Here is a 22,986-nt window from a genome sequence, read left to right on the forward strand (position 1 = left end):
ACCGATACTCATACCAAACACTCCCTAAGTGCTAGAATTGCTATAAAAAGAACTTTTCTACCAGAGCCTGGAGGCACGGGCATCTCATTCCAACTACTCAAGAAACTGAGGCAGAAGGATTACAAGTTCAAAGCTTGTCTAGACCAGAATGAGTTCACAGCCAACCTGGGCAATGTAGTGAGACCCCCGTCTCAAAGCAGAAAGTAAAGAGTGCTGGAGATGTAGCTCAGTAGCAGAGCACTCAGGGAGCATGCAGTGACTCTAGATGTAGCTCAGTAGCAGAGCACTCAGGGAGCATGCAGTGACTCTAGATGTAGCTCAGTAGCAGAGCACTCAGGGAGCATGCAGTGACTCTAGATTCAACCCCACTACTGAAAAATCAAAGAAAAAAAGACAAACTGACTGACCAACTCTGAGCCCTTCTTGCCTGAGACAACTTTAGTCTTATCAACGTAACCCCTTAAGTGCCTTCCACGCCGGCAGCTCCCTTTCCTCTGCTGTTTGCTTGTGCACTGTTTATTTCTTCCTACTCAAAACTCAGGTTTCTCCAGAGCTCTGGCTCAGTCTGCCAAGCTCACTCCAGTAGCCAGGAAAGATCTCTCTGAGGGCTTGATATTTTCTCTCCAACCTGAAATTCAAGGAAGAGCAGCCAGGAGAAAATCGGGGTGAAACAGTCCACACACAGGACCAGGAAGGCCAAAGGCGCCCAGCTGGGAATGAGCCTGGGGTATGTGGGAATGGGAAAGAGAGCTTGGTGAGCAAGAGGGAGGGAATATGGGGGGAAGGTAGGAATGGAAGGGCAGCTACCCCAGTGGTGTGGGAGTTTTCCAGCCCTCTGAGAAAGGCCGGGCACTCCTAAGTCATGTTTGTGAAGGTGACTCCATCTTTGACCCTCTCGCTGTCTCTCTGTTTCTAGGACACCGTGTACCCCTTTCTCCAAGAGTGTATGGATAAGCTGCAAAGGCTTTTCACTGACTGATTTTCTACTCAGCAGTTTGTTGATGAATGCTGAAAGGGTAGATGCAGACTTATGTCAACAAGATGCGACAGAGAGGTTTTATAAAGAGACAAATTATCCTCACACACGAGACAGAAAATCTCTGCTGCGCTGCAGGCTCAGCACTGCTGAGTTTAGCAAGTCGGGATTTGTTTCCTGAGCTAAAATTTCAATAGGAGAATGAACCCACTTTACCTCTCTTCATCCTCCTCGAGGTTTCTGAATAGTCAGTCAAACCACATAGCCCTCTCTGGGATCCAGTGCGGGGGAGGCGGGGGTGGGGGAGAGGAGTAGGGGAGGATGGAGAGAGAGGACAGGGAGAGGGAACCGGGAGAGAGGACCAGAAGGGAGGACCAGGAGGGGAGACTGGGAGGGAGGACAGAGAAAGAGGACCACGAGGGAGTACCAGGAGGGAGGACAGAGAAAGAGGACGGGAAGGGAGGACAGGGAGGGAGGACGGAGAAGGAGGATGGGGGGAGCGGGTGCTATAGAGCCCAGCTTACTGGGGCGGGTTGTTGAAGAGCAGCTAAGAAGAAACAGAGTGGGGCAGACACCTCTGTGCTCATTCCAGAGAGTCAGAAGTGCCACCAACCAGGCTGACTTGATTGTACAGTAAAGAACAGACATAATAATTGTCTCTGGATGGAGTTTAGGGATGACTTTTTTAAATGTCATATGCCGAGAATCCAAGTCACGGCATCTGGATAAGACCCACTCGAGTTCTCAGAGGGCAAGGGGTCCCCACAAATCTTCTCCGAGTTGCTTCTTGTCTGGCAGCACACCCTCCTCAGGATCAAATCCCCAAGTTTCCACCAGTGCTTCAGCGTGATCTGGAGCTGCAGAGCCACAGTATAAGCATCCTTAAGAAGAGCTTATAAATGTGAGAAAGGACCACACAGAGAAGCTGGGATCCAGAATCTGCTACACACCAGACAGTAGCATTTAAGATGGTGTCTCTATTTCATGAATACACAATTTATGGAAGAAATCTCCTGCTTTTGAGTTACAGAGTAGACAGTTGAGCCCTTAATCATCCGAATCGCCCCTGGCAGTTAGCAGGGGCCTCAGTCGGCAAGGCAAAGGGGTCTCCTTACCTTCTTGTCACTGAGGCCTGTCACTTGGTCCACAAACTCCTCTTGGATCATGAAGGCAGCCAGGTTGGCTGTGTAGCTGGCCAGGAAAATGACAGCAAAGAAGGCCCACACCGACACCATGATCTTGCTGGTTGTGCCTTTAGGATTCTGGACCGGCACGGAGTTGTTGAAGACCAGGCCCCAGAGAAGCCATATAGCTTTTCCAATTGTAAAAGAAGGCCCATGGGGAGCTGCAAGTGGCAGAAGAATGGTCAGAGCGCTCTCTGAGAGTGCACACTCGTGTGTGTGTGTGTGTGTGTGTGTGTGTGTGTGTGTGTGTGTGTGTGTGTGTGTTGTGCACAATGGCAGTCACTGGTAGCACTGGAGGGGTGGAAGACAGAAGCTCATTAGAGTTATGCTTTTCCCTTGTCCCCAGAACCTTACTGCACTCAACTTCTTTTTGCCTTAAGATAATTTGCATTTTCCTCACATTTCTATCTAACTGGATTTTACCACATGTCTTAAAAAGAAAAGAGTTATGCAAAGTGGGGGTTTCCGTGAAAAGTGGTGTTAGGACATGTTTTTAAATTTGGATTTGGTTTCCATTTGGGGAAGCCAAACTCCTTAAAAAATTAAAGGAGAACTTGAAGGAGAGAGAGTTGGGGGTAGATTTGAACAAAACACATTGTATGCATTTATGAAATTCTCAAATAATTAAAATACGTAAAGTAAATGTAAAGGAAGCCTGCAGGAGCATGTCCATGGGGTGGGGGTGGGGGGTGCCTCATTATTGGCTGTCCCCAGAGCCATTCAATCTGGCAAGAGCATGCTTGGGGTTCGGATTCAGTTGTCCCTGGAAACTGCTCCTGTTCAAATGAACATGTAAAGTGTGCACAATATACGACTCAAATTCCTTTCAAATGGAGGCGTTCAGGAACAGAACAATAGAGCCTAATTCTCCCACGCTTCACAGAAGGGAGAGGTTTCGCTGCAGGTCACTGAGAATGGACTGACATCCCATCCCTTTCCCTCGTTCTCCGAATCCTCTCAGCAGTGTGTCCCTTTCAGTTTTTAAGTGTTCCTTGCAACAGGCTTAACTGGGAGGCAGAACAATGTGTGGAAATTTATTGGGATAGGGCATATGAGGACAGTAAACCACTCAAGTGAGGGTTTTCAAGACTTTGTCTTGTACCAGAAAAAAAAATCAATTTATGCCCTCTCTCTGAGAGAGGAAAATGCCTTCTTTAAGCAGAAGGTTAAATTTTATGTCATTTAAGTAAATGAAGATATGACAAAATGATCTACCAAGACCTCAGCTGGCAATGTTAACCGAGTGGGCAATAAATAAAGTAGCAGGAGAGGATTCGCTTGGATGGGAGTTAGGACGCTCTGGGCAGGGACCTAAGAGAAGACTCTTCCTCCACTGGAGACCAGACTGGCTCCCACATACCCACAGTGCCCACCATGCAACGTATGAAGGAGAAGGCAGTTAACCCTATAATTCTCAACACATGAAGAAGGTGGTTAATCCTGTAATTCTCAACACATGAAGGAGAAGGTGGTTAACCCTGTAATTCTTGATCTCAATCTCCCACAATTCTCTTTACCTAGTTTTATGATTTTCTGGACTTATTCCCAAGAGGTCAGGAACTCTTGAGTCAATCTTGCTGACTTCATCAGCTACTTAATTACACAAAGGCTGACCAGAAGAGACAGCCATTCAAGAGGCAGACACAGGTAGCTGAGAGGGGGATCCTCAGGACACTTTGGGGAATTCCTGATGTGTGAGTACTGTTACTGCACTATGTAACTTAACCCATACAATGCAGTGAAATGTAAAAGAAAACGCTTTGCAGAGAAACGAAGTGTTCTTATTTCCTGAGCTGTCACATGCACAGGAACAGGACACAGGGAGCAAGTGGGTCAGAGGTGAGAGTTGTATGCTAGCTTGTTTAATATTCTTTTGATGGTTTTCTTATGGTAATCTTCCAGTGTGTACTTTGTCCAAGGGATGAACCACTGAAGAAAATGATCTTCAAATCATTTTTATTCTCCATGATGTATCACCAACATATCCACCTGTTTCCACCTTCATAGCCTTTAACCTAGCCCAAACTACCCTAATCTTTTTGGTTTATTATCTTTGAAATTCCATAGGTATATACAATGTATTTTGACCATATCCATCCCTTACTTCCTACTCCAAACTCCCCTGAAGAACCCCCATCACATCTTCCTCCTAAATTCATGTTTTCCATATTTTATTTTTTGTTGGTTTGTTTGTTCTGCTGGGAGTGGAGCCCAGGTCCCTGCACACACTAGCCAAGCACTCTGCCTTTGAACTGCATCCTCAGTCCTTCTGAAAGGTCAGTTACAACTTCCCCAGACTAGTCTTTGTAACCCAGGATGGCCTTGAGCTTGGACCTCTGCCCCGCCACTACGGGAGCTGCTATGACAAGGCTCCACCACCAGGCTTGCTTTCATCCTCTGTTTCTTCAACATGTCAGGATGGGTTCGAGCTCCAGACTTTCCTGTGGGCGGCTGCTTCTAATTGAATGCTCTTTTCTGTTTTCCTCACAGCTAAACTCTTCCTTTCGACTCAGCTGAACCTCGCTGGTTTGATCCCTTCCCGGTCTTCGTGCCCCATCCCTCACCATGGCGTGAGTCTGGCTTGTGCTCTTCCTGCACTTACTACTAACTGTGATGACAATCAGTGTGCTCACCTCTTGTCTCCCCACCTAAGTCCTAGGAAGCCTCCATCTGATTCACCTTGTCGCCTGCAGCCACATGGGGCTTGGCACACAGAACAGACTCAGTAAATATCCACGTGTGGTCTGTGTGAGGGCACAACTGCTCTGTTGGTGGAAGTCCTGCTTCACCTTCGTGTGACCATCACAAGGAATCACCTTCCCTGCTGTGTTGAAAGATCCTTTATGGTTCAGCCCTTACTTAAACACATGCTTACGTATGGCCCTTTCGTGGTTTGAGAGATGGCTTCTGTAGTATTTGCTGCTCTTCAATAGTTAAGAAGTAGAAAGATATTAATGAAACAATGTCCCTAATAAATTCCCATGACCTCTTGACTGTTTCTAGTATCAAATATTTCAAGTTACATGTGTATGTGTTGAATTAAAGGATGTCCTGTTCTGGAGGGATATTTGAGACACCAAGGTCTTCATTTTTTGTGGCAGGAGCACCAGACTTGAAAGCCTTGCATATGCTGGGCAAGGACTATAGCCCTGAACTCTATTCCTGCTCCTGTCTCTGCAATATCAAGTCACTTTGGAGGAAAGGAATGTGATGCTTTCTAATAACATCCACTTTCGAAGGTGCTGTGCATTAAGGGAAATCTACTCAAAATGATGTGATGTGTTTAGCAAGCCTCTTAGTGAGTTATAACCAAAGAATATCTTTAAATTCCACTTTCCACCTACCAATTCTTATCAAGTACAGTACACTACAATCAGCACCATCAGGGAAAAATTTAACTCTGGGGAAATACACCACTTTATAGTTACATTTATTGTCAAACTAATGCAAATAAGATTCACTAGTTTGAAGAATGTTCTTAAAGTCAAATCTATTGAGTCATTTTATTTGCATAGATTGAAATTGAGACTTGCTGTGACTTTAATATTTCTTTTGATCTACATTTTTAAAACAAATTACCAAAACCCTTCAACTCTGTTCTCTCAACAAATTGAATATCAATGATTTTTACCTAACCACTATTGACCTCGAATTATAATAAAATTAAAATGTTTCATGCTTAAACATATCATACTTGTCACATCAATGTGTCAACACTATTCTTATGAAGATTCACCACAACAACTCAGCAACGTGTGGTAAAGTGCTCTAAAACTAAAAGTCTCTCTCTCTTTCTCTCTCTCTTCCTCTGTCTCTCTCTGTCTCTGTCTCTGTCTCTCTGTCTGCCTGTCTGTCTGTGTGTGTGTGTCTGTCTGTGTGTGTGTGTGTGTGTGTGTGTGTGTGTGTGTGTGTTATGCACATATGTGCATGTGGGTGCGTTCAGCTGTGAGAGCTCATGCCCATGCACATGTGGAAGCCTGAGTTCAACGTTGAGCATCTTCCCTCTATAACTCCACATCCTGCTTTTTGAGACAGGGTCTCATTGAATCTGGAGCTCACCATCTGGCTAGACTGGCTGATGAGCAAGCCCCTGGAATCTGCCTGTTTCTGCTCCGTTACCTGCAGTGCTGGTTATGGATGCTCACCGTGGTATCTGGTTTTTACATGGGTGCTGGAGATATGCACAGTGAGCACCTTACGCCCTGAGCCACCTTCCTGGCCCTGAAATAGCATTCACTTTGTACCAGGCTTATGAAGGCTTCCTTACCTTTCCCTTTGGCTAAGTTTCTGTTGTATCCAACAGGACTGAAGTATTCAAAAACAAAGACAGCAATGGCAGAGACAATGAGCAGCATCACAAACATCATCACCCAGACAGAGGCGCTGAAGGGTTCTACAGGGAAAGAGATAAGGACAAATGAATAATCAGTGAGTTCTTCCTCATCCCCAGCAGGAAGCCCACTCACCCAGCCGAAAGCTTATGGAACGTGCTGTCCTCAAATCTGATCATTCCAAAGAAGCTGGTCATTTTTATTCATATGTGAAACCATTCTTTATAAAATGATTTGAGACACTTCATAAAACTGTACATGAGATAATAAAAATAGAGAAGAGAATGTGACATTATACAAACCAGGTCAAGGATAATATAAGCAAAAAAGAATGATAAGATGAGAAGGAATATGTTAGACTGCAAACAAACAGGTCACAGAGCCCCACCTAATCTTAGATCCATCTAGAAAACCAAAGCTGAGGAGAAACAAGCCAGACTCAAATAGGTAGTATACGGATGCTACAAATGTGTGGTTTTAATTTTTACGTTCATTTGTATTTTTATATACTAGTGGTGAGGATGTGTGGGGAATTTCAAAAGTAGATGGAAAGTTATAACCTGTTACAAAGGATTATAAAATCATGGACTTGACAAGAATATTAGAAAGTCACAATTTACCACTCTCTGCTGCAGATGGATGAGATCCCTGTGGCCTACATGTCTTACTGAGGTGGGTGATGGGCTTAACTGCAAGCAAAAGCTATTCTAAGCTATTACATTCATGGAATAATTCCATCAGACATCATTGAGAGCAAAGGTGATGAAGCCTTAGAAGGGTAAATAGTTGCTTCCCTTACAAGTCATCTTAATGGTTCACATAACTTGGGCAGTAGGCAGGTGTCTCAGAAGCATGTGGAGCACAAGGTTCTAAGTCCTACAACATTCTAGAAAGGTCAGAGATCCTGTATATAAAGGAACACTTCCACTTAACCTGATTGAGAATATGAAAATTAGCTGATTAAAGCTGTGTTATCATGCATGATATGGATGGGCTAGAAAATTCAGCAAAAAAAAAAATCTTAATGAACACATCTCCAACTGATTGCATCGTGGGGAGTATATTACACACAGACACAAATTAACTGAAAGTCATTTTCCCCAGAAGAAACACTTTTGAGAGTAAAATATAGTAAGTGTGACAATGCCACTTGAAGGTAAATACTTTACCATTTTTACAAGTTTTATGAAGTGCTAATGTCAGTCAGGAATAGAGCCTGTGGGTCCCTGACACAGGCAGATTCCAAAGAGATGATCTTAATGTACAGCAAGGAAGTAGTGTGGTGTCTAAACCTTAATGATACTGGGCAATTTAGAGCCTGGTTTGGGACGCAATTTCAATAGTGTGAGTGTGTTAAAGGGCAACATGTGATGGGATAGCTTCCTTGTTTAACACAAAAATGAGCTCAAGGAATCGAAGCTGCAACTGAAATTTATCTTAGCTGATTTCAGCTAGAGTAATAAATAACATTATGTTCCTGGAATCACTGTAGCCCGGTAATGAGGTGCATCCAAAAGGAAGATAAGTAGATAGATAATTAGGAAATCAAAAAATTATTTAATCATCAAGAATAAAGATGTTAAAGTAATTCTGCAAGTAGGGTGTACTTGCTGGGACACATGATGAGTGCATGAGCTTTCCCGGGGAAAGCCTTTAACGCTGCCTCTTAAATGCTGTATACATACACCACATAGTGGACGGAATGACTGATTCCACAATTAAAACCAAAAATAATAAGTGAAATGCCACCCCCAGTGCTGAAAAAGCACCTTCAGTTAATAAAATCACACTTACTAATTAACTCCCATTTCTCTGTAGGACCTGATACCATCATAAAAATTAAGGGTAAATCACTACTGCATTCTGTTCACGTGTCAGAATTTTTAAACCTGCAGCAGATCTTGTTTGGCAGAATACGTACTAATCATGAACATACTAGTCAGAAAACTGATCCCAGCCACTGGTCCAATGTTTCCTCATTGAAGGTGACATCATTAGTCTCTTGGCTTGTGATCATGCCTCAGAAATCAAGGGCTCTGCTTCAGGAGTATGATTTTAAATTTTATTGAGTTTTTATTTATTTATTTTGCATATGTCATGTATATGTAGTGTGTGTGTGTGTGTGTGTGTGTGTGTGTGTGTGTGTGTGTGTGTGTGTGTGCTTGCCAAGGAACATTTGTGGAGGCTATCAGACAACTTGCAGAAGTCAATTCTTTCTTTCTACCCTGTGGGGCCCTGGGATTGAACCCAGTGGTTAGGCTTGGTGGTGAGTCCCTTTTCCCACTGAGTCATCTTAGTGACCCAGTATTCTGGTTTTAATAGATGAAGTACCTGTTTGTGCCCTGCTACTTGCAGACCACACACACACACACACACACACACACACACACACACACACACAGAGTGGACCAGTCCATAGCACCCGAGGGGTGACCCAAAAATATCTTAAATTGCTCTAAGTTATATCATCCAACAGTTTAAAACAGATTCACCATTTATCTATGAAGGAACTTCAGTGTGGGAGACTCCAGATTAGCATTTCTATGGATGTAAGAATCTAACCTACTCAGCAAGCTCTTAGAAAGAACTGGATGAAACTATCATAAGACGTCATCTCTGTCCTTGAAGAGCTGCCTGGTTATGGTTTCACACAAAAGCTCAGCAGCATTACCTGCCCAACATTTCCCAAGTGAATTAATGGAGTTTGTGGGGGAGAGAGAATAGGAACTAATGAAGAGCGGCACAATCAGATCTGGAGTGTTTAGGCTCTCCGCATGGCTGAGCCCATGAATGGAAAAATGTAGCTTAGCTCAACTCATTATGACTTTCAAAACCTGCACATGATGTCTGTAAATAAGGGGTGCACAGTCAATCAGACAGGGATGTAATCTGGAGACCAGGAAAAATATTTTAAGCTTACTGCATGAAAACAGCGTTGAAAGCAGCTCCCTCCTGAACAGTTTATTTTATTTTTAAAGAGACAGTATGAAGAAGGGTTGTTAAATTGGGCAAAAGAGTTGACTTCCAATGTAAATAGTCTACAGACATAGGTAAGATTAAAAAAATCTACCAAAAGTGGGTTGAGGCCAGATTCAATATTGGTGACCCATTTTTATGAGACAAGCCACTTGATTTGTCTTGTCTTTTTATGAGACAAGTCACTTGTTTCTGATTGCACTGGAGAAAAGTTCTCTCTGGTCAGGGATGTGGGAATTTTGTGAAAAGAGATGCATTTCTTTCTACATGACTGCAGGGATTCAGTCCTTCCCCCATCTTTTCTTAACCCTGAGAAGAGCTGTGTTATGTTAAACAGTCTGGTGGGCAATGCAGGAAAAATAAACCAGGGAAGCTAATCAAACGCCCATCTCATAATGACTAAGAGTCTGTGTTACTTGCAGGATGAGCCAGTTGCATTTTGCTGGTGTAATGAGGCTCCCTCCAGATATGGATCTGTCAGACGAAAGGACAAAGGGGGAACATAACAAGATATGTCTTTCTCAAGCTCGTTATTAGACCAACAAAGGTTGGAGAAATTGAAGTAACAAGTGCAAAACTCAAATGCAGTGAGTAGCAAAGATTTCAACAGCTTAACTGGATTATCAGAAATGAAAATAGTCATTCTATATGCTGCTGTGAATAAAGCGGTCTCCAAAAATCCTGTTAGTCAACACTGTACTCAAGGGAAAGTGGCTTGGCAGTGATACCAGCTGCTGACGTGACATAAATAAAGGCTTGGGGAGCAAAATTATAGGTTTGAAGTTGGTATCCACAAGTCAGTGTGAGTTTGTAATTTATTTATTCAATGTGTATGTGTTTGTGGCTGGGTATGTCTGTGTACCAATGCGTGCAGTGCCCATGGAGGCCAGAAGAGGGCATCAGCTTCTCTGTAACTGGAATTACAGGCCATCACAGGCTGCCATATGGGTATTAAGAACTGAACACTCGTAAGTAGATACTAGAAGTAAAGCAAAGGATAACCAGACTGCAACTCACAACACCAGGGAGGCTACCTAGTAAAGAGGACCCTAAGAAAGACACAGGGATTGCCCAATGACAGAGAAATGGATGAGATCTACATGAGCAAACTGGGGGTGGAGGGGTAATAGAGGGCAAGGATCGGGGGAAAGAGACCTTAGGGGAGCGGGAGATCCCAGCTGCATCAGGAACAGAGAGGGAGAACAAGAAAATAGATACCATGATAAATGAAGACCCCATGGGAATAGGAAGAAGCAAAGTGCTAAAGAGGTCCCCAGAAATCCACAAAGATACCTCCACTATAGACTACTGGCAATGGTCAAGAGGGTGCCTGAGCTGACCTACTCTGGTGATCAGATGGCCGAATACCCTAACTGTCATGATAGAACTCTCATCCAGTGACTGATGGAAGCAGATGCAGAGATCCATGGCCAAGCCCCAGGTGGAGCTCCAGGAGTCCAACTGACAAGAGAGAGGAGGGATTATATGAGCAAGAGATATTGAGACCATGATTGGGAAAAGCACAAGGACAAATAGCCAAACTAGCAGAAACACATGAACTGTGAACCAATAGCTGAGGAGCCCCCATGGAACTGGATCAGGCCCTCTGGATAAGTGAGGCAGTTGATTAGCTTGAACTGTTCAGGAGGCCCCTAGGCAGTGGGACCAGGACCTGTCCTTGGTGCATGAGCTGGCGTTTTGGAACCTAGGGCCTATGCTGAGACACTTTGCTCAGCCTTGGTGTAGGGAGGAGGGGACTGGACCTGCCTCAACTGAATCTACCAGGCTGGGCTGACTCCCCGGGGAGATCTTGCCTTGGAGGATGTGGGAATAGGGGGGGGCATATTGGGGGAAAAGTCTAGGGGGTGGGAAGAGGGAGGACAGGGGAATCCGTGACTGATATGTAAAATTAAATTAATTGTAAAATAAAAATATTTTAAAAAACTGATCTCAGATCTTCTGTAAGAGCAGTCAAGTGCTCTTAATCACTGAGTCATTTCTCCAGCCCTTGTGATTTTCTTTAGTGATGTTTTCCTGTCTCTAGAAAAGTATAAGAAATTCAGTTGACCTTAATAAAACCATTTTCCCCTCCTCCTAGAGTTTTCATCCCGAGACAAACATCTGTCTTCACAGTCCCAAATATGGACAAACTCATTTCTATGGGAATATCAGGGGAAATTTAATAATCTGAACTTCATGATGTTCAACAAGATAACTTCTAGAAAATAATTTCTAGTAAGCACACAGTCGCTTTAAAGAAGAAATTAATTTTGCTTGGCTGTGTGCCAGGAAGTTTCTCTGACTCCCACCGGGATGCCAGCATACATACAGTCCTGTGCTCATGGCAAGTGGACACTGGGGGAGTAACTCCACCTTGATTGTCTTTTATGTAGACACATTTGTGAAATTGTTAGAAGCAAAGTTGAAAGCACTTCCTATTTCAAATTATATGGCAAGAAGTCTAGGCACACTTTAAAATACGAGTCTATTAATTCTATATCAGTGTATATTCCTCAGACTATTTCTGTTTATTATAGTACTGGAATAAATCACTCAGCCGTTTCCATTACTTCTAATAAACAAATGATTAGTGGAAGGTAAGTGTGTGTGGATGGTGAATCAAGACCTACAGACTTATTTAAATTAACTGTGGACAGACAGGTTAATTCATTTTTTAAATGTTTTCCTGGTTTTAGCAATATATTAATTTTCATTTTACATAATCAAGACCAATATCTAAATATGTGATGGTATTTATCAGCAGAAATGCCCAACTTAAAGATAAATGAAAACATATGAGCTGAGGGGATAGGGTGGCCATTAGCCGGAAGAGTTCACACGTAACCTGGGGAACAAACTCAGGTCCTTATGCTCACACAGCAAGCTCTTCACCAGATGAGGCAGTTCCCCGGCCCAGAATGCCAATTCCCCCCCCCCCCGGGGAAGCTATTACTATGAAATTCACATACCAAGGAAAGCAGAAGGGGAGACGGTGCCATTGCTCCTGGAGACCATGACACTGATTCCTGTCTCTACAAAGGGCACCGAGAAGTCCACCACTTCCGAACGCTCCTCATTGATGGTGAGCGAGCCCACGGCCATGACTGCTCGCTGATAGACAACCTGGATGGAAGAAAGAACATGGCCTTCATCCTCTCTTCCTAGCACCACTGGACCCCAAGACCCTCTGATGGGATGAGAACCTGGAGGTAGCAAAGATAACTTACTTCACCTATCATGCCGTTCCACACATTGTTAACCTTTTTCCCATGCTTCCCATTGGTCACCAGGTAGAGGTCATAGGTGAACTTCACAGTCCTGGACAGCTTCTTCAGGATGTCGATGCAGAACCCCTTGCAACACTTCTTCACGTTCATCCCTTCGTTGGTTGAGTTGCTGCCAAGAAAGTCCCAGGATCACAGAAAGTTACTCTTGGAAGGCTGTGTTCTTGGCTACATATACATTTGTATTTTTGGATGAGATGTTGAAGCTCAAAAGGGGAAGTGAGCTCTGAAGTTCTTCAGTGTGTGTGTGTGTGTGTGTGTGCATGTTAGTGCACATGTGTAGTTGTCAGAGGAGAATACCCACATGCCTCCTATCACTCTCCACATTGTTCTCTTGAGATAGGGTCTCTCACTGAATCTAAGGCACCTGCCATTTTGGCTAAGCTGGCTGGCTAACAATCTCTCAGAGTATGTTTCTTCCTATCCCCTGTTCAGTGCTGGAGTTACAGGCACATACAGCCGTGCTTACCCGGCTTTTGACATAGGTGCATTCGAACTAGCATTCAAACTCAGGTCTTTGTGCATTCATGTCCTGAACTCTTATCCACTAAGCTACCTCCTGAACCCCTTGTTTTGTGAGACAGGGTTTCATAGCCCAGGCTGACCTCAGACTCCTTATGTAACTGAGAATGATTTTGAGTTTCTGATTCTCACATCTCCACCTCTTGAGTGCCAAAAGTAAGAGCCATTGCATACTAAGAAAGCCCTCTATGAGCTGAGCTACATCTTCAGGTCCCCAAACTGCTAAATGATAGCAGCTGGCATTAATTGAGTGATGCTAATTGAGTAGGCACTCGGAAAAGTGCTGTATACTAACTGTGGGCTTCACCTCCACGAAATTTCTCTGAATTTGGTACAGTTCACACCTCCAGAGGAAAGTTACCAACACTTATTTTTTAAAGAGTTTTGAACACATAAAACCTCTTTAGACCAGACTGTTGTCATCTGATCTAAACTAATTTTGGAAAAAAACTTATTGGGAAATGGAGCAGAGAATTAGAAAGCCTTGAGGAGAGTAGGGTTCTTCTGCATCTTCACCCTGATGAGCTCTTAGAGCCAAAGGGAGAAGTGGGTGCTCCTAAGACAGTGCCTTAGTCAGGGCACCTGAGCTTTCTGCTGTTCTGGAGTTGTGGATTTCACCTCTCACCAGAGCTGCCAGTCTCGAGTGAGGGTTTATTACAACATTCTTTCTGTGTAAATGCATGGCAGGAATTACAAAGATGGCACTTTCACAGGACAGCACCTCAGGGCAGGGAAAAGTCCTGGGAGGACACAGCAGGGTCTGGGGAGGTGGCTCAGGACAGAAGCACTTCCTGCACAAATGTAAAGATCAGAGTTCAGATCCCAGAACCCAAAACATAGAGGCCAGGCAAGCATGGTGGCTGCCTGTAATCCAGGCATGAGAGGCAGAGATCATCAACCGGCTGGATAGACTAGGAATAACTGGTAAATTCTGGGTTCAATAAGATACCTTGCCTCAATAAATACAGTAGACAGCAATTGAGAAAGATGCCTCTACAAGTGTACATACATACATGCATACACATATGTGCTCCACACAGTTGAACATACACCTACCTACACACCACATACATATTCACAGGCAAAAAAAGATTCACATAGCATTGCCATATTGAAGGTGACCTTGTAACCTCACAGGGCTCTGCTCACTCTTCTTTATAGTCACCTGACTTTACTCACTTGACAGGTCAGATCCTAGGGACAGCCATACAAATCCTTCACAACCAAAGGAAGCACCATGATCTTCGAAAACAAGTAGGAAATTGCTCCCAGAGAACCTTTCCAAAAGATCTTTTTGGTACTGCACTCAATTCTTCCTTGCATCAATGGGCATCCTGTTAGCTCAGTCCTGCAGGCGAGTCCCACAGTCATGGAATACCTGCTCTATCGGAAAACTCCATTTTTCATACATCTACACAGTGAATTGTTAACTAAGCATCCAAATAGTGTTTATGGAAATTCAAAATCAAAATAGGAAAAGGTTTACATGCCTTATGAAAAAGTAGGGTACAAAGAAATACAAACATAAGCACAGCTACACAAAATCAAACCTCTCAAAATACCATCCAGAAAAAAATTAAATAGGAAAGGGTATTTTTTCTTTCCCATGCTTTTGAGATATTCTCCCCACATTTTCTAGTGAGTATGCACTCTGCATCTGATTGGATACACATATGTCAGGCCTCATAGATGTCTATTAGTGTCTGCATACATGATGTGGAAATGTTGGCAGTACAACTGTGGTGATGGGAGTGGGCTGCAGGTTACATCTTCTTTCTTATTTCAAGGTCATGGTGGCCTCACCTGACTCACTGTTTTAACCTTTACACCTGATCCTACCCCAGACTTCTACTCAATGATCTGGCTTCCTTTGGACAGATGCATCACGGTGACTTCCCTGTCTTACCCTACAACCTAAGTAATCTTCTCTGACCTTCTACCCTCATCTAAGAAGCCACATCTGCCTACATCCACATATAATGACTGGTGGGGCCAATGTTATAAAATTATAAGAAGTAAGTACCCGCTTCTTCCCTACTGAATACTCAGAACAGAGGGTTTACAGTGGGCTGAAGAACAATAGAAACACAGCCTAGTACACTCGGTTAACGGCAAGGGCAGTTACCATTTTCCTTTCTCTATATGTAGCTTTGACACGTGTGCCCTGATTAGATTCTCTTTCTTTCTGCTGGTGACTGCACCACACACTGATTCCTCTTCCTCCATCTGGCTAAGATTCTTGGGATATCAGACAAAAGTTACTGATGCTTCATATGTTAGAGTCAAGATCACAGGTATTCACAGGCCTCAGTCAGCCTGTGAGCTAATGACATCCCTTGACCACAAGATTTATTTCTAGATATAGATGGCCACAGTGAATGTTCACCCCATATGCACCCAGTGAGTGCCTCCTCTATGTAAGCAACTAGGTCCTAAAGACACAACATGATGCTGTTCTTAAGGTCGCTTTCTTCTGCTTCTTCTACCTTGTGATGTTCAGGTCTTGCTGTTGGAGGAGGGCTAGGTTCTGGTGATGCCATATTGCTCTTTATGTTGTTGTATGTACTTCTGCCTTGACGTCTGCCCATCTCCTCCTCTAATAGGTATAAGGTGCCTGTGTCTGAGCGAGTTGCTGTTGGTCCACTGTGCTTGATGTGTCTGTGTCTCAGGGGGCCCCTCATGAAATAATCTATTTCACAGTGAGAGAGTAAAATTAATGTGGGAATGGAATAAGTCACCTTTAGTATTGAGGCTCCAATGGGGATAAGTGATCAAAAATTCTAATTTTAATTATGAACTGATGCACTAAAGGTGGTATATACGTATAGCTCTAAAAAGGAATAAAATTCTGACATATGAGTGAAGATGTGTAATAAACAAGTCACAAAAAGACAAACCCGAAGAAGTCAAATCAAAGAGATGGGCCATAGAAATGATGATTGTCAGGAGTTGGAGATGGGGGAGGAATGAAGGGTTATTAGTCAATAGGAATGAAAAGTCATATTGGGAAGGAGAAAAACTCCAGGAATGAACAGTAGGAATGCTTACAATTCCAATAAACCCTACACTGGTAGATTTTGCATTATATTTTGAAATATCTAAAGTAATTTGTCAAACTAAAAACAAAACAAAACAAAAAGACACAACATGAAAAAGACAGGCAAAGTTACTAATTAAATTCATTATGCTGACTGAGTACAGAGCACCTGATGACTACCAACATCTGATGACTCCTTTTCCAGCCTTTGTAAATGTGAAGGGGGTGTGGCTTAATCACAGAAAACCCTAGGAAATGATACTCAGGCTTCTTCAGCTCTCCACCAGCACTCAAAGCAAAGATGATTCATAGAAACAAATATAAGGAAAGGGAGCCAATAAGATGCGTGGTTCAATGGCTTTGTAATTCTCCTGTGTGGCCCGTGGTGGAGAGCAATGCAAATCAGTGCTGTGTGCAGAGCCTGGGCCTGCTATTACAGACCAGGGAACTGGGATGAGTGCCCTGACTCCTGAGAGGAGTCATCACTTTACAGGATGGCTAGAAACACGTGCAGTTTGAGTGTGAAGTGTCTCCCACAGGCACATATGGTAGAACGTTTAGTCACTAGCAGGTGGCTGCTGTTTGGGGTGGTTGTGGAACTTTTGGAAGGTGAGGCCTCACTGGAGAAAGTGGATTGTTGGGAGGAGGCTCTTGAGGATTATATTCCAGCCTCACTTCTTCTTCATGCTCTGCTTCTTCATCTGCTGTATATGAAGACATCCAGGCCAGTCTCCAACCACCATGGATGGAGCCACACCCACCACCATGCCTTCCCCACTAGATGAGTTAATTTTCTAGTTATTGTGACCAAATACCTGATGGAAACAAGGAAGTGAGTACTTCACTTGGCTTTGAGTTTGAGGGTACAGTCCATCATGGACAGACAGGCATGGGAGCAAGAATGGGAAGCAGCTGGTTAATTGCATCTATAGTCAAGAAGGAGAGAGAGACAGAGATAAAAAGGCAGAGAAGAGACAGAGACAGACACAGAGACAGATACAGAGACACAGAGACAGAGAGACACAGAGTGGAATGCTGGCCCTCAGCTTGATTTCTCCTTGTTATTCAATTCAGGACTCCAGGCCAGAGAATGGTGCCTTCTACATTTAGGATGGGCCTTCCCATCTCAATGAACCCAATCTATAATCAGACATGCCCAGAAGGGTGCATCCTAGGTGACAACAGATCCTGTCAAAGGACAGTTTTAACCATCACATTGCCATAATGGACTGAAACTCCTCTAAAATTATGAGCCAAAATAGACCTTCTTTTAATTTTGACAACTAAGATGGATGGTTACATGAAAAGGTATGTAAAGCATTTCTAGTATAAAAGAATTATTGGTACTATAAATCTAGCCTATCACCTACAGCTGGTGAGGCTATGGAATCCTGAGGAGAATCTACTCCTGCCTCTTTCCTAAACCAGGACAATTCTAACTGTATTCTAAATATTGGTCTTTATAGCCACAGATAAGTGTAAGCCTCACTCCTCATCAAAGATGCTTCTTTTCATAGCAGACAGAGTCCATAACAGAAAGCCACAACTGGTCAAGGTACAGAGAACAACTTATCATGGGCTCCCAGGCCAAATTGCTTTATCTACACCACAACCACCACACCTAAGGAACATTGCAGAAGAGGAGGCAAAAAGTTCGTAACAGCCAGAAGACCAGGACATCTGCTTCAAGGTAGTGTCTTCTAATAATATATACACACATGTGTGTGTGTATATATATATATATATATATATATATATATATATATATATATATACAGAGAGATATATAATACTTGAATATGCAATATATAAAATAATTTCATATATATGTGTATATATACATATATATATAAATTTAAATGAACTCCCTCTCTTCCCATCAGTGATTTGACAGGTAAGGAGTTTATTGGTAGAATGACCATTTCTCCACACAGATCAAGGCAAATAATCTTTCCAATTTTCTCTCCGTGCCTTCAACACTTGGTGGAGCAGATGGGAAGTCATTCCTCAGATTCTGAAGAGCTGTGAGTCCACTCGAGAATCCACTGTTTTAGAGATGAGAGGTGAGGCACAAAAGGTCTTCCTCGCCAGAGAATTACCAAGAAAACAGATGTCTGGTTGGGCTCTTTCTGCAGGCCTGCACAGAGCCTTTCACTTTGGGAAAACAATTGTTCTCATCTGTGTTAATGTCGGCATTAGTGGATCCTGGCATCTTTCTATTGATCTAAGTGAAATCCAGCACCTTAATTTTGCCTGGACACACAGGTACAGCAAGCTCTTCACATTTCCACATGGAAAACGGAGGCTGAAAGCTACCACCTCCCTGCAGGAACCCAAACCACGAACTTGAATGCATTAAGCTGTTTAATATTCAATAGGAAAGTCAATTCTTTTAAAGAGAGTAATTTATTTGGGTTCATGTTTCTCCATAGAAATATGACTCAGAACTTGGATCTACTTAGTTTTGCCTCTGAGGCTACTGATTATAATATATATGCATGTATGTATGTATGTATGTATGTATGTATGTATGTATGTATATCTTATCATATCATACCATACATTTATATCATAAAATCATTTACCCCAGGCTGGTCTCAAATTCATTATGTATTTGAGCATAACCTTGAACTTCTGACCCTCCCCGTTCCTCTTCTGGAGTGCTAGAATTAAAGGCTTGCACCTCTGTACTCAGTAGTTCTGGGAATTGAACCCAGGGCCTCCTGCACACTAGGCAAGCTCTCCACCAGCTGAGATGGTTCCCAGTAAGGCTACTGACTTTACACTCTAACTCCTCCCATAGATTTGGAAACACAAGGAGCCCCACATGATTGGCTGCTTCAGGCAGAGTGCTGTAATGGTCAGAGGTGTCCTGCTGAGGTTAAGCTTTTGGATTTGTGGGAGACACTGCTTTCATCTGATCAATCTCAGCTCACAGAATCCTGCCCCTTACGCCTGAGCCCCTTTCCCACATTTTCTCTTCCATGATCCCTCCAGGTCCCTCCTCTCCAGTCTTCAACGGGTTTCCTTTGGTTTATCAAGCTTGCTAAGCTCTTTCCAACCACAGGGCCTTTGCACTTAGGATGTCCTTCTTCCAGGCCTTCGAGTGTCTAACCCTTACCTTATAAGCCATGGCTCTTCTACAGATTCCCTCCACAAGGCTAACAGCATCCATTTGCCCTGGTCCTTCATCGGCTGAGCTGCTTTCGGCCATTTTCAACACATGACTGCAAGATCTTTGTCTTGGCCGTAAATGCGTCTGTGTCCCAAAAGGGTTCGTTCATGAAGGAGAACTCTAAACTTACTGTCAGCTTTCTCTTCAGTGTGATGAGAGAAAATGGCACAAATGCATCCACTCCCTCCTGGATCCCCCACAAAAGTTGTGTGCAAGGCTAGTTACACCCCGAGGTCACCCCGAGCTCAGGCAGGTTTTTATTTAAACTTGGAAAGTGCCCATCTGGGAAATGTATGAGGCAGAAGGGAGAAGAATGTGCTGGAGGGAGGGGCCCAGAGGGGCGGAAAATAGGGAGTGTTACAAAGAAAACACGGAAGGGCAGGTGTGGGGTGATGCTGTTTGTTGGCCCTGTGTTCGAATCCCACCTTTTCCGCCTATTCACTGCAGGGCCTTAAACAGGTTTCTTCCTTGTGCTTTGTGTTTTTATTTGTGTGTGTATGTGTGTGTCTGTGTAGTTTATGTGTGTGTATGTGTGTGTGTAGTCTGTGTGTGTGTGAAAGTGTGTCTGTATGTCTGTGTGTGTATGTGTGTAAGTGTGTCTGTGTGTGTGCAGTCTGTGTGTATATGTATGTGTGTGTCTGTGTTTGCAGTCTGTGTCTGTGTGTATATATGTGTATATGTGTGTGTGTCTGTGTGTGTCTGTGTGTGTAGTTTTTGTATATGTATGTGTGTATGTGTGTGTGTAGTCTGTGTATGTGTGTCTGTGTGTGTAGTCTGTGTATGTGTGTCTATGTGTGTAGTCTGTATATGTGTGTGTATGTGTGTAGTCTGTGTCTGCATGTGTGTGTAGTCTCTGTGTGTATGTGTGTGTATGTGTGTCTATGTGTGTGCAGTCTACGTATGTATGTGTATGTGTCTGTGTTTGTAGTCTGTGTCTGTATGTGTGTGTGTGTAGTCTCTGTGTGTGTCTGTGTGTACACATGTGAAGGCCAGAGAACAAACCTGGATGGTTTCTCAGCAAAGCTGTACACCTCACTTTAAGACAGGGTCTCTCACTAACCTGGAGCTCAACAAGTAGGTTGGACTGACTGCCCAGTGAATCCTAGGGATCCATTTGTCCCTACCTTCCTAGTGTGCCCCATGCCTGACTGACTTATCATTATTATTATTGCTATTATTATTATTATTATTATTATTATTATTGGTTTGGGGGCACAAACTCAGGTCTTGGTGCTTGTAAGACAAGCCCTTGACCAACCAATTCATCTCTCTAGCCCTGAAGAGTTTCTTAATATTCCTATAATCTGCTAGTATCACTTTCCCATGAACAACCACCACCCACTTCATATCAACATTGTAACTAAATGAATGCATATTTGTTACATCTCCAGGCATGTAAGTCTTCTACTCTCCATGATCATGACCATGGAATATATCTGATATTATGACTGGATTCTGGATACTGTTACGTAAGCTTTTAGGTAGGAATGAACACATCTAGCCAAGAGCATCCCCGGAACTCACTTGATCTTGACAAACTTCCGACACGGCACCGTGTTCCTCACACAGGTCTCCGTCAGCGGGTCTATATCTTCCACGATGACGAAGGGGGCTTCCTCCAGGGTGACAATGCTCAGGTGGTTGTCGTCCGGCTCACAGTCAGAAAAGGACTTGTACCTTGGCCACACAGCATGCCTCAGGCTCAGGGTCTGGTTCTCCCATTTGCCCACCTGCATCACAAACACAAAGACACACTGTGCTTTCACACATCACCGATTTCCAGAAAGGCAGGTCCTTCTCACAGGAGACAGGACATCTAAGAGCCTGAGGGGCTTAACTGCCACATGCCTTGATGTATGCTTTGCTTGTACACTAAAAAAAAGTGGTAAAGACCTGAATATTGGGCAGCTCCTCCACCTCCCGGATCCCTCTAGAGGCTAATGAAATGTGCGTATCTGGTAGTGATGACTAACACGTGTACTTCTGGGGCTTCCCAGAAAGATCCAAAGTTCTGCCAGAGTTTAGGGCCATGGGTGTCATGGAAACTTCACGGACTGTGATAGTCACAGACATGTAGACTTGGATATGGATCTCCCCACTTCTCAACTGTGCAAGCTCTTCATTACAGGAACATCTGTTTCCTCATCTGTCCCATGATGCAATTCCACCTGCTTCCTAAGTTGTTAGGAGAATCAAGTAGTGCATATACAGAAAATCCAAGTGCCTGGCACATAAGGGGGAACCTCAGGCTTCTACTGCAATTAGAGAGGAAGGAAAATGAGAGCGGGAAGCAGGAAAATATGTGAGAAACAGCAAGGAAAGGAAAGAGTAATGTGAAGTGAGTGAGCAAAAAAGGAGAGGAGGGTGGAACGAAGAGACGACCTCAGGTGCCGAGGCAGTGATGGGATTAGAAGCATCATTTCACCCTCATATGGTCCCAGTTAAGTTGCAAATGAAGGTGAACTTTTACTAATCCACAGAACGGAGACTGTTACTGCCTAGTGCGCATCAAGACCTGTCAAAACAGAATCGATTGTATCCCCTCTGAGCAGCAGCCGGCATCTGAGTGAAATCAAATTGAAGGCTGTATGTTTTGAACCTTAATTTTATTTGACAGTTTATTGGCGCTGTTCACATACTCGCCAGGAGAAGGCTGCCTCCATGCCTGGCTCTCTCCTTTCTCCTCCAGAGCAGCTGCCGACCTGCAGGTCAGCGCTTTATTTGAACACCGACCTCAAGGAAAACCCCTCACCAGAGAAGCTGGGTGCCAAGTGCAGGCTTGTCTGTGCTGATGTGACCCACTCACCTCTCCTCCGGTGACGTGAGTGTCACCAGAAATGAATCTCAGGCCCTTAAAGAGAATCCAGACACACTGAGTACCAGAAGGTGAAGAGGGTGAAGAAGAGAAAAAGAATTTCTGCTCTCTGAGATTACCTCATCATTTGCACTGGAAAATTTTTGCTGGCTGTAAAGAAACATCCCATGTGGCTAATTACAAAATTGTCTAGCTTTAGTGAGAGCGTCCTTTTTTAGACACAGAGGTTGGCAGGCTCATTTGGTGAGGCAAACATGCTCATCTATCCATGTTGTGAGGTAGAAGCTAGGGAGAAGGTGGAGTCTGTGGAATTCTTTCTTGGTTCAGCATTGATTTATTGCATACCTACTGTGTGCTGGTACCAGCCTAGAATGGTTCCTGCCCTCCCAGTCCTATCAGTCAGCTGAGGGACAGTGATCAACTAATAATACCAAATCTATACATACATTAAACCTTGCTGTTGGAGAGAGGGCACAGGCAGAGCTTGTACCACAAGCCTGGGGACCTGAGCTCAGTCCCCAGAACTCACATGACAAAGTAGGGCATGGCAGATCTAATGGAATTCCACTACTGGGGAGGGAAAGACAGGTGGACCCCTGGGTCTTGTAAGTCAGTGAATTCCAGGACGCTGAGGGACACTCAAAAAAGAAAAAAAAAACCTTCACCCCCAAGCCAGGTAGACAGCA

At 43.7% G+C, this 22,986-nt stretch overlaps 1 protein-coding gene across 1 annotated transcript in view; it reads right to left on the reverse strand.

Moving 5' to 3' along the window:
- Window positions 1-22,986, reverse strand: part of Grin2a (glutamate ionotropic receptor NMDA type subunit 2A) — a 445,644-nt gene that overhangs the window by 88,637 nt on the left and 334,021 nt on the right. Inside the window, exons 6-10 of the mRNA XM_052759440.1 lie at window positions 21,010-21,215; window positions 12,695-12,863; window positions 12,437-12,590; window positions 6,428-6,553; window positions 2,092-2,321 (exon numbers count right to left, since the gene is read on the reverse strand). Of these exons, the coding sequence (XP_052615400.1) occupies window positions 2,092-2,321; window positions 6,428-6,553; window positions 12,437-12,590; window positions 12,695-12,863; window positions 21,010-21,215 (885 nt within the window). The remainder of the gene's footprint in view (window positions 1-2,091; window positions 2,322-6,427; window positions 6,554-12,436; window positions 12,591-12,694; window positions 12,864-21,009; window positions 21,216-22,986) is intronic.

The sequence above is a fragment of the Peromyscus californicus genome, unplaced genomic scaffold (assembly GCF_007827085.1).
Source record: "Peromyscus californicus insignis strain IS unplaced genomic scaffold, ASM782708v3 Scaffold_3__1_contigs__length_106647218, whole genome shotgun sequence".
NCBI classification, from domain to species: domain Eukaryota; kingdom Metazoa; phylum Chordata; class Mammalia; order Rodentia; family Cricetidae; genus Peromyscus; species Peromyscus californicus.